This window comes from Coregonus lavaretus (assembly GCF_964263955.1).
Source record: "Coregonus lavaretus genome assembly, contig: HAP1_SCAFFOLD_230, whole genome shotgun sequence".
NCBI classification, from domain to species: Eukaryota; Metazoa; Chordata; class Actinopteri; order Salmoniformes; family Salmonidae; genus Coregonus; species Coregonus lavaretus.
The window spans coordinates 256,250-267,756 of NW_028157598.1; the positions used below are offsets into that span (position 1 = coordinate 256,250).

Below are 11,507 nucleotides of genomic sequence, written 5' to 3' on the forward strand. Positions count from 1 at the left end.
CCCGGTCCCTTCTCTGACGACAACAGAAGCGGTACCCTGCTCTGCCCTGCTGACCCAGTAGAACCTACTGATTCTACCTGTAGAATCACAGTGGGAGGCCCGGTCCCTTCTCTGACGACAACAGAAGCGGTACCCTGCTGCGTGCTGGCCCAGTAGAACCTACTGATTCTACCTGTAGAATCACAGTGGGAGGCCCGGTCCCTTCTCTGACGACAACAGAAGCGGTACCCTGCTCTGCCCTGCTGGCCCAGTAGAACCTACTGATTCTACCTGTAGTTATCACAGTGGGAGGCCCGGTCCCTTCTCTGACGAGAACAGAAGCGGTACCCTGCTCTGCCCTGCTGACCCAGTAGAACCTACTGATTCTACCTGTAGAATCACAGTGGGAGGCCCGGTCCCTTCTCTGACGACAACAGAAGCGGTACCCTGCTCTGCCCTGCTGGCCCAGTAGAACCTACTGATTCTACCTGTAGAATCACAGTGGGAGGCCCGGTCCCTTCTCTGACGAGAACAGAAGCGGTACCCTGCTCTGCCCTGCTGGCCCAGTAGAACCTACTGATTCTACCTGTAGAATCACAGTGGGAGGCCCGGTCCCTTCTCTGACGACAACAGAAGCGGTACCCTGCTCTGCCCTGCTGGCCCAGTAGAACCCTACTGATTCTACCTGTAGAATCACAGTGGGAGGCCCGGTCCCTTCTCTGACGAGAACAGAAGCGGTACCCTGCTCTGCCCTGCTGGCCCAGTAGAACCTACTGATTCTACCTGTAGAATCACAGTGGGAGGCCCGGTCCCTTCTCTGACGAGAACAGAAGCGGTACCCTGCTCTGCCCTGCTGGCCCAGTAGAACCTACTGATTCTACCTGTAGAATCACAGTGGGAGGCCCGGTCCCTTCTCTGACGACAACAGAAGCGGTACCCTGCTCTGCCCTGCTGACCCAGTAGAACCTACTGATTCTACCTGTAGAATCACAGTGGGAGGCCCGGTCCCTTCTCTGACGAGAACAGAAGCGGTACCCTGCTCTGCCCTGCTGACCCAGTAGAACCCTACTGATTCTACCTGTAGAATCACAGTGGGAGGCCCGGTCCCTTCTCTGACGACAACAGAAGCGGTACCCTGCTCTGCCCTGCTGGCCCAGTAGAACCTACTGATTCTACCTGTAGAATCACAGTGGGAGGCCCGGTCCCTTCTCTGACGACAACAGAAGCGGTACCCTGCTCTGCCCTGCTGGCCCAGTAGAACCTACTGATTCTACCTGTAGAATCACAACGCCTCGTCAGTGGGGCCAATAACTTGACGTTGAGCCAATCAGAGAGCACAAACCCACCCACGTGGGGGGAGCCAACAGGAGTGACAACAAAGTTAAAAAGAAGGGCATTTTCTCCACAGAGGAGCCAGTCACACTTCCTATGGCTATGGGATGGGAGCAACGACTAAATACTTCCTCCAAACTAGCTAACCACTCTAGCTAGTATTTCAATGATAAATAAAAATCAGTGGATTAGCTAGTGGCCATGAAACTGTGTTAGCTGTGTTAGCTGCCGAGTTAGTGCCGTGTATTTGACTCCAGGCTGACAACAGAGGAGGAGTTGGAAGGAGGGATTGAGTTCTGGAACTAGAATGGATTCTAGGTTTTAGAGAGTGGGGAGGTGTGGTCTCAGGTGTGTTACTAAGCAACAACTAAGCAGCCTGGAGCATTCAACCTGTTGGATTACTTCACTGATTTTGTTGTGGTTTTTATTGACTGTTATTTTACTTTTCCCTACTAGAGATGGCTCCGGTGCGCTCTGCAATGCGTTCGTGTCCGCTTTGCCCTAAGGTCGTGGTCGGCTTCAGTCAGCACCTAAGGCAGGTGCACAATGTGAGGAACACGGAGGAGAGGGTGATCCTTTGTCATTGGCAGTCGGGCCGCGTCAATATCAGGCAGGAGCCGTGTCCCGTGACGGGATGCTCCACCCACGTCAGCAGGCTGGACCGGCACATGAACTCACACACAGAACTCAACAGAACGCAGAGGAGACGGGCTTTGGAGGAGCTCAGGAGACAGCTGACCATGGAGCGGCTGGCCACGTTGAGGGCATCCAACCCTGTCATCCCACTGGCCACCCATTTGGACATTGTGGAAGCTGCAAAGCAAGAACAGGAGGAGGACTCTTTAGATTCACGGCTAAAGGAAGAGGAAGCGGAAGAGGAGGACGTGGGCTGCGAAGATGATTCCTGCCACTGCCAAGCGGTGATCCTGAGGCTGCAGAAAGCTGTGCAAGAGAGGGACGAGGCCCTGACCAAGAGCGGCGAGACCATCCAATCCGTTAGAGAGGACAACCTGAAGCTGACCTCTGAACTGAACAGAGCCAGGAAGAGGTACGAGCTACTGAGAAGGCAGACGGCGAGGTCAGCAAAGAGGTCCAGGTTTCAGGCCGAGCAGTCTCCTCCTGGGTCAGACACGGAGCAAGAGGAACTGCAGCAGGACCAAGCCACGGGTTCAGGGTCCCAGACAGAGGAGGCCACGGCGTCCGGGTCTAGCAGCCAAATTCCCCTCCCGGGCTCTGCTCTGAGTAAGTACTGTCTTTAAATAGTGCAAAGTATTTGTATTTGAAAAGTCCGACTGTTTTTGTGTGTTCACGTTGTAGAACAAAAATGTTTGGGTCCAGCTAATCACAGTTATAGTGCCTTCAAACCCCTTGACTTATTCCACATTTTGTTGTGTTACATTTTGTTGTGTTACAGCTTGAATTCAAAATGGATGACATTTATTATTTTCTCTCAACCATCTACACACAATACATCATAATGACAAAGTGAAAACATGTTTGTAGAAATATTTGCAAATGTATTGAAAATGAAATACAGAAATATCGAATTTGCAAATGTATTCACACCCCTGAGACAATACTTTGTAGAAGCACCTTTGGCTGCGATTACAGCTGTGAGTCTCTCTGGGTAAGTCTCTAAGAGCTTTTCACAGCTGGATTGTGCAACATTTGCCCATTTTTCTTTTCAAAATTCTTCAAGCTCTGTCAAATTGGTTGTTGAATATTGCTAGACAGCCATTTTCAGGTCTTGCCGTAGATTTTCAAGTAGATTTAAGTCAACTCGGCCACTCAGGAACATTCACTGTGTTCTTGTAAAGCAACTCCAGTGTAGATTTGGCCTTGTGTTTTAGGTTATTTTCCTGCTGAAAGGTGAATTAATCTCCCAGTGTCTGGTGGATAGCAGACTGAACCAGGTTTTCCTCTAGGATTTTGCATGTGCTTAGCTCCATTCTGTTTATTTTTTATCCTGAAAAACTCCCCAGTTCTTAATGAATGCAAGCATACCCATAACATGATGCAGCCACCACTATGCTTGAAAATATGGAGAGTGGTACTCAGTAATGGGTTGTATTGGATTTGACCCAATCGTAAGTGAATTGCTTTGCCACATTTTTTGCAGTACTACTTTAGTGCCTTGGTGCAAACAGGATGCATGTTTTGAAATATTTGTATTCTGTACAGGCTTCCGTCTTTTCCACTCTGTCAGTTAGGTTAGTATTGTGGAGTAACTACAATGTTGTTGATCCATCCTCAGTTTTCTCCTATCACAGCCATTAAACTCTGTAATTGTTTTAAAGTCGGCATTGGCCTCATGGTGAAATCCCTAAGCAGTTTCCTTCCTCTCCGGCAACTGAGTTAGGAAGGACGCCTGTATCTTTGTAGTGACTGGGTGTATTGATACACCATCCAAAGTGTAATTAATAACTTCACCATGCTCAAAGGGATATTCAATGTCTGCTTTTTTATTTTATTTTACCCATCTACCAATAGGTGCTCTTTTTTACGAGGCATTGGAAAACCATAGTCTGTCGTTGAATCAGTGTTTGAAATTCACTGCTCGACTGAGGGACCTTACAGATAATTGTATCCTCCGCTGTGTAGACTTCTGTAGGACCCATCCTCCGCTGTGTAGACTTCTGTAGGACCCATCCTCTGCTGTGTAGACTTCTGTAGGACCCATCCTCCGCTGTGTAGACTTCTGTAGGACCCATCCTCCGCTGTGTAGACTTCTGTAGGACCCATCCTCCGCTGTGTAGACTTCTGTAGGGCCCATCCTCCGCTGTGTAAACTTCTGTAGGGCCCATCCTCCGCTGTGTAGACTTCTGTAGGACCCATCCTCCGCTGTGTAGACTTCTGTAGGACCCATCCTCCGCTGTGTAGACTTCTGTAGGGCCCATCCTCCGCTGTGTAGACTTCTGTAGGACCCATCCTCCGCTGTGTAGATTTCTGTAGGACCCATCCTCCGCTGTGTATGGCCTGCTTCACTCTTCCCAGACCCCATCCTGAGTTCACATTGAGTTTACTGGCCCATCATTGGTCAGTGGGGTTGCCCACAGTAACCTGCCAGGCAACCTGTTAGGCTGATTTCCCTCCCAGATGGATTATTACTGTTGTTGTTATTATTGACCTGCTGTTGGAGCTCAGAACAATTTCACCTGCAATTATATGTGCGTCCTGACTGTGAATGTGACTATTAAACTTTGATTTGATTAATCTGAGTGAATAGCATCAAATGCTTCTCTATCTGTCTTCAAAAGTATTTGTGTTTTGAAATGGATTAGAAAAACTACCTGACTGCCTCTGTTGCCTTTATATATATATATTACATATAATAACACAACAATGACATATTTATTTAATTTATTTCATAAACAAAGTTATGCAACACTCAATTCCCCTGTGTGAAAAAGTAATTGCCCCCTTACATTCAACAACTGGTTGTGCCACCTTTAGCTGCAATGACTCCAACCAAATGCTTCCTGTAGTTGTTGATCAGTCTCTCACGTCGCTGTGGAGGAATTTTGGCCCACTCTTCCACGCAGAACTGCTTTAACTCAGTGACGTGTGGGTTTTCATGCATGAACTGCTCGTTTCAAGTCCTGCCTCAACATCTCAATTGGGATTAGGTCTGGACTTTCAAATTTGTTGCTTTTTAGCAATTTTCATGTAGACTTGATTGTGTGTTTTGGATCATTGTCTTGCTGCATGACCCAGCTGCGCTTCAGCTTCAGCTCACAGACGGATGGTCTGACATTCTCCTGTAGAATTCTCTGATACGGAGCAGAATTCATGGTTCCTTCTATTAAGGCAAGTCGTCCAGGTCCTGAGGCAGCAAAGCATCCCCAAACCATCACACCACCACCACCATGCTTGACCTTTGGTATGATGTTCTTACTGTGGAATGCAGAGTTTGGTTTTCGCCAGGCATTACTGGAACCATGTCGTGAGGGCCCTCCTGTAGCTCAGTTGGTAGAGCATGGCGCTTGCAACGCCAGGGTTATGGGTTCGTTTCCCACGGGGGGCCAGTGTGAAAAATGTATGCACTCACTAACTGTAAGTCGCTCTGGATAAGAGCGTCTGCTAAATGTAAAAAATGTAAATGACTAAAATGTAAATGTAAATATATCTCTATACATGCCTTAATGCCTCTATACCTATATATATATATATATATATATATATATATATATATACACAGTGAGGGAAAAAAGTATTTGATCCCCTGCTGATTTTGTACGTTTGCCCACTGACAAAGAAATGATCAGTCTATAATTTTAATGGTAGGTTTATTTGAACAGTGAGAGACAGAATAACAACAAAGAAATCCAGAAAAACGCCCCACGGGGGGGCAGTATGAAAAATAAAAAATAATGTATGCACTCACTAACTGTAAGTCGCTCTGGATAAGAGCGTCTGCTAAATGACTAAAATGTAAATGTAAATGTCAAAAATTTTATAAATTGATTTGCATTTTAATGAGGGAAATAAGTATTTGACCCCCTCTCAGTCAGAAAGATTTCTGGCTCCCAGGTGTCTTTTATACAGGTAAGGAGCTGAGATTAGGAGCACATTCTTAAAGGGAGTGTTCCTAATCTTAGCTTGTTACCTGTATAAAAGACACCTGTCCACAGAAGCAATCAATCAATCAGATTCCAAACTCTCCACCATGGCCAAGACCAAAGAGCTCTCCAAGGATGTCAGGGACAAGCTTGTAGACCTACACAAGGCTGGAATGGGCTACAAGACCATCGCCAAGCAGCTTGGTGAGAAGGTGACAACAGTTGGTGCGATTATTCGCAAATGGAAGAAACACAAAATAACTGTCAATCTCCCTCGGCCTGGGGCTCCATGCAAGATCTCACCTCGTGGAGTTGCAATGATCATGAGAATGGTGAGGAATCAGCCCAGAACTACACGGGAGGATCTTGTCAATGATCTCAAGGCAGCTGGGACCATAGTCACCAAGAAAACAATTGGTAACACAATACGCGTGAAGGACTGAAATCCTGCAGCGCCCGCAAGGTCCCCCTGCTCAAGAAAGCACATATACATGGCCGTCTGAAGTTTGCCAATGAACATCTGAATGATTCAGAGGAGAACTGGGTGAAAGTGTTGTGGTCAGATGAGACCAAAATCGAGCTCTTTGGCATCAACTCAACTCGTCGTGTTTGGAGGAGGAGGAATGCTGCCTATGACCCCAAGAACACCATCCCCACCGTCAAACATGGAGGTGGACACATTATGCGTTGGGGGTGTTTTTCTGCTAAGGGGAAAGGACAACTTCACCGCATCAAAGGGATGATGGACGGGGCCATGTACCGTCAAATCTTGGGTGAGAACCTCCTTCCCTCAGACAGGGCATTGAAAATGGGTCGTGGATGGGTATTCCAGCATGACAATGACCCAGAACACACGGCCAAGGCAACAAAGGAGTGGCTCAAGAATAAGCACATTAAGGTCCTGGAGTGGCCTAGCCAGTCTCCAGATCTTAATCCCATAGAAAATCTGTGGAGGGAGCTGAAGGTTCGAGTTGCCAAACGTCAGGCTCGAAAACTTAATGACTTGGAGAAGATCTGCAAAGAGGAGTGGACAAAATCCCTCCTGAGATGTGTGCAAACCTGGTGGCCAACTACAACAAACGTCTGACCTCTGTGATTGCCAACAAGGGTTTTGCCACCAAGTACTAAGTCATGTTTTGCAGAGGGGTCAAATACTTAATTCCCTCATTAAAATGCAAATCAATTTATAACATTTTTGACATGCGTTTTTCTGGATTTTTTTGTTGTTATTCTGTCTCTCACTGTTCAAATAAACCTACCATTAAAATTATAGACTGATCATGTCTTTGTCAGTGGGCAAACATACAAAATCAGCAGGGGATCAAATACTTTTTTCCCTCACTGTATATATCTATATCTCTATACATGCCTTAATGCCTCTATACCTATATATATATATATATATCTCTATACATGCCTTAATATATACAGTGGGGAGAACAAGTATTTGATACACTGCCGATTTTGCAGGTTTTCCTACTTACAAAGCATGTAGAGGTCTGTAATTTTTTATCATAGGTACACTTCAACTGTGAGAGACGGAATCTAAAACAAAAATTCCAGAAAATCACATTGTATGATTTTTAAGTAATTAATTTGCATCTCATTGCATGACATAAGTATTTGATCACCTACCTACCTAATCATGTTTCTTTGATTTAGGTGTGTTTATGGAGGGATTCAGGAAGACCTGTGAGGGGCCCAATCCAAACGATAAGCTGAAGGAAAATTGTGACGCGAAGTTCAAGAGGGTTCAGCAATTTGTGATGTACATGGCAAAGGACGAAATTTACCCTTCCACTCTCGCTTTCCTGAAGAACCATGACAAGATGAGGAGGTATGCAGAGTTCTTTCTTTCACTGTAGTCTCATCAGTTGTTCGTGCACTAATACACTAATTGATTGTATGATGTGTGTGTGTTTTTTTTGTTTTTTTTAGATGGGTTCAGACCCTTCATAAGAACAAGGACATCGCCACGGTCACCAACTACACCTTGACTATCGGTGCATTTCTTCAATACGCCGAGGAGACACCGCCACCTGGCTGCCGGCTGACCAGAAACCAATGGAGGGGGATCAACCGGGTGATGAAGGGAGCAGCTTCACCAGGCGAAGGTGAACGACGACAAGGAAGGCGTTATAGTCTCCCCGTGTAGCTCAGTTGGTAGAGCATGGTGCTTGCAACGCCAGGGTTGTGGGTTCGTTTCCCACGGGGGGGGGGGGCCAGTATGAAAAATGTATGCACTCACTAACTGTAAGTCGCTCTGGATAAGAGCGTCTGCTAAATGACTAAAAATGTAAAATGTAAGTAAGGTGGTGTCCAAAAAGAGGCTGCTGGAGAACCAGTCTCTTGCCAAGGTCAAGATCCCTGAAGTGCTGAGTACGTTTTTCTCAATATGTGATATCACTGTTATTCCACTCTTCTAGACCTCAGAGATGTATAGAGGGCATTATGGAAGCTGACTGTTTTTATTCTAGACATCAGAGATGTATAGAGGGCATTATGGAAGCTGACAGTTTTTATTCTAGACATCAGAGATGTATAGAGGGCATTATGGAAGCTGCCTGTTTATATTTTAGACGTTAGAGATTAGGCATTATGGAAGCTGTGTGTTTGGTTGGTTGGTTGGGGAAACGACTCCAGGCACCGCAGCTTAATGTGTGGTTGGTTGGTTGGGGAAACGACTACAGGCATCGCAGCGTAATGTGTGGTTGGTTGGTTGGTTGGTGAAACGACTCCAGGCACCGCAGCGTAATGTGTGGTTGGTTGGTTGGTTAGTTGGGGAAACGACTCCAGGCACCGTAGCGTAATGTGTGGTTGGTTGGTTGGGGAAACGACTCCAGGCACCGCAGCGTAATATGTGGTTGGTTGGTTGGTTGGTTGGTTGGGGAAACGACTCCAGGCACCGCAGCGTAATATGTGGTTGGTTGGTTGGTTAGTTGGGGAAACGACTCCAGGCACCGTAGCGTAATGTGTGGTTGGTTGGTTGGTTGGTTAGTTGGGGAAACGACTCCAGGCACCGTAGCGTGATGTGTGGTTGGTTGGTTGGTTGGGGAAACGACTCCAGGCACCGCAGCGTAATATGTGGTTGGTTGGTTGGTTGGTTAGTTGGGGAAACAACTCCAGGCACCGTAGCGTAATGTGTGGTTGGTTGGTTGGGGAAACGACTCCAGGCACCGCAGCGTAATATGTGGTTGGTTGGTTGGTTGGTTAGTTGGGGAAACAACTCCAGGCACCGTAGCGTAATGTGTGGTTGGTTGGTTGGTTGGTTGCGGAAACGACTCCAGGCACCGCAGCGTAATATGTGGTTGGTTGGTTGGTTAGTTGGGGAAACGACTCCAGGCACCGTAGCGTAATGTGTGGTTGGTTGGTTGGTTGGTTGGGGAAACGACTCCAGGCACCGCAGCGTAATATGTGGTTGGTTGGTTGGTTGGTTGGTTGGTTGGTTGGTTGGTTGGTTGGGGAAACGACTCCAGGCACCGTAGCGTAATGTGTGGTTGGTTGGTTGGGGAAACGACTCCAGGCACCGCAGCGTAATATGTGGTTGGTTGGTTGGTTGGTTGGGGAAACGACTCCAGGCACCGCAGCGTAATGTGTGGTTGGTTGGTTGGGGAAACGACTCCAGGCACCGCAGCGTAATGTGTGGTTGGTTGGTTGGGGAAACGACTCCAGGCACCGCAGCGTAATGTGTGGTTGGTTGGTTGGGGAAACGACTCCAGGCACCGCAGCGTAATGTGTGGTTGGTTGGTTGGGGAAACGACTCCAGGCACCGCAGCGTAATGTGTGGTTGTTCATTTCTAATAGGTGGGAAACACAAAACAAATTCAGACCATGGTCCAGATGTCACTGACCAAGGAGGGAGGACACTTGGTTTTCACACTTCCAAAAAAATTCAAGCACCGCCTCGCAGGAGGAAAGAAGGCCCAGCTTCAAGCACCGCCTCGCAGGAGGAAAGAAGGCCCAGCTTCAAGCACCGCCTCGCAGGAGGAAAGAAGGCCCAGCACTTAGTTTTCAATTCAACAAACACTCAGCTCAAGACCCTTCCTGTCTACATGAGGGAGGTGTGGAAGGAGACAGGACGTCCCCAAAGCCCTAAGTCAGATTAGATGGGAACCTTCCTGTCTACACGAGGGAGGTGTGGAAGGAGACGGGACGTCCCCAAAGCCCTAAGTCAGATTAGATGGGAACCTTCCTGTCTACATGAGGGAGGTGTGGAAGGAGACGGGACGTCCCCAAAGCCCTAAATCAGATTAGATTGGAATAGAAACAGAGCCTATTCCATGGGCTGTCTGAAAAGGATGAACGACTAATATCATCTTTATTTATGTGTCTTGTTTGCTTGTGTCTTACAGGTCAAAAATGTACTCCAGAACGCCGACAGGGAAAGTTTGGCCAACTTCATGCGCCACGACATCCAGACGGCAGACAACTTAGATCCGTCCCAAGCCAGCGAAACCAGTGCCCTCCTCGAGGCGTCGTTGAAAGTGGAAGATACCACGGTCGGCTCAGAGAACCACGGTCGGCTCAGAGAACCACGGTCGGCTCAGAGAACCACGGTCGGCTCAGAGAACCATCCCTCACCTCCAGGCGAGAGAGGACGACTCCCCCTCCGAGCGGAGCACCACCCCTGAAGAGACCAAGGTGCGGCACCAGGAGTCTGCCACGTCCGCCAGGGGAAGAGGAGGAACGGACGGCCAAACAACCTCTAGTAAGAGAAGCTATTCCTTGACAACACGTTAGATTACAAAGATAGCGCTTGTACACCATGTAACAGTCAAGAACAAGCAGATGATCCTCAGGCGCCGTACGGTGGCCACCGTCAGTCCTCCTCAAACTAAAGAGCATGTCGCCGCTCGCCTCCATCATTGTCACGTTGAAGGGTATGAAGCGGCTGAGGTCCCCTAAAGCCTGATTCAAAACAGACTCAAGGAGAAAGAAGATGGACGAGGGGAGCCGTCTGACAGCCAGTTGGAAGGAGGGGAGCCGTCTGACAGCCAGTTGGAAGGAGGGGAGCCAGTTGGAAGGAGGGGAGCCGTCTGACAGCCAGTTGGAAGGAGGGGAGCCGTCTGACAGCCAGTTGGAAGGAGGGGAGCCAGTTGGAAGGAGGGGAGCCGTCTGACGGCCAGTTGGGAGGAGGGGAGCCGTCTGGTCTGACAGCCAGTTGGAAGGAGGGGAGCCGTCTGACAGCCAGTTGGAAGAAGGGCAGCCGTCTGACAGCCAGTTGGGAGGAGGGGAGCCGTCTGACAGCCAGTTGGAAGGAGGGGAGCCGTCTGACAGCCAGTTGGAAGGAGGGGAGCCGTCTGACAGCCAGTTGGAAGGAGGGGAGCCGTCTGACAGCCAGTTGGAAGGAGGGGAGCCGTCTGACAGCCAGTTGGAAGGAGGAGAGCCATCAGAACAGCCAGTTGGAAGGAGGGGAGCCGTCTGACAGCCAGTTGGAAGGAGGGCAGCCGTCTGACAGCCAGTTGGAAGGAGGGGAGCCGTCTGACAGCCAGTTGGAAGGAGGGGAGCCGTCTGGTCTGACAGCCAGTTGGAAGGAGGGGAGCCGTCTGACAGCCAGTTGGAAGGAGGGGAGCCGTCTGACAGCCAGTTGGAAGGAGGGGAACCGTCTGACAGCCAGTTGGAAGGAGGGGAGCCGTC

General features: G+C 48.7%; 1 protein-coding gene across 1 annotated transcript; it reads left to right on the forward strand.

The window, feature by feature from the left end:
- Positions 1 to 1,769: 1,769 nt before the first annotated feature.
- LOC311125205 (uncharacterized protein) lies at positions 1,770 to 10,501 on the forward strand (the record flags this gene model as incomplete). Its single annotated transcript, XM_084199258.1, has 5 exons — positions 1,770 to 2,553; positions 7,533 to 7,707; positions 7,809 to 7,984; positions 8,297 to 8,307; positions 10,223 to 10,501. 5 exons carry the CDS (start codon positions 1,770 to 1,772, stop codon positions 10,499 to 10,501), a joined length of 1,425 nt encoding a protein of 474 aa, XP_084055384.1.
- Between the last annotated feature and the right edge of the window lie 1,006 nt (positions 10,502 to 11,507).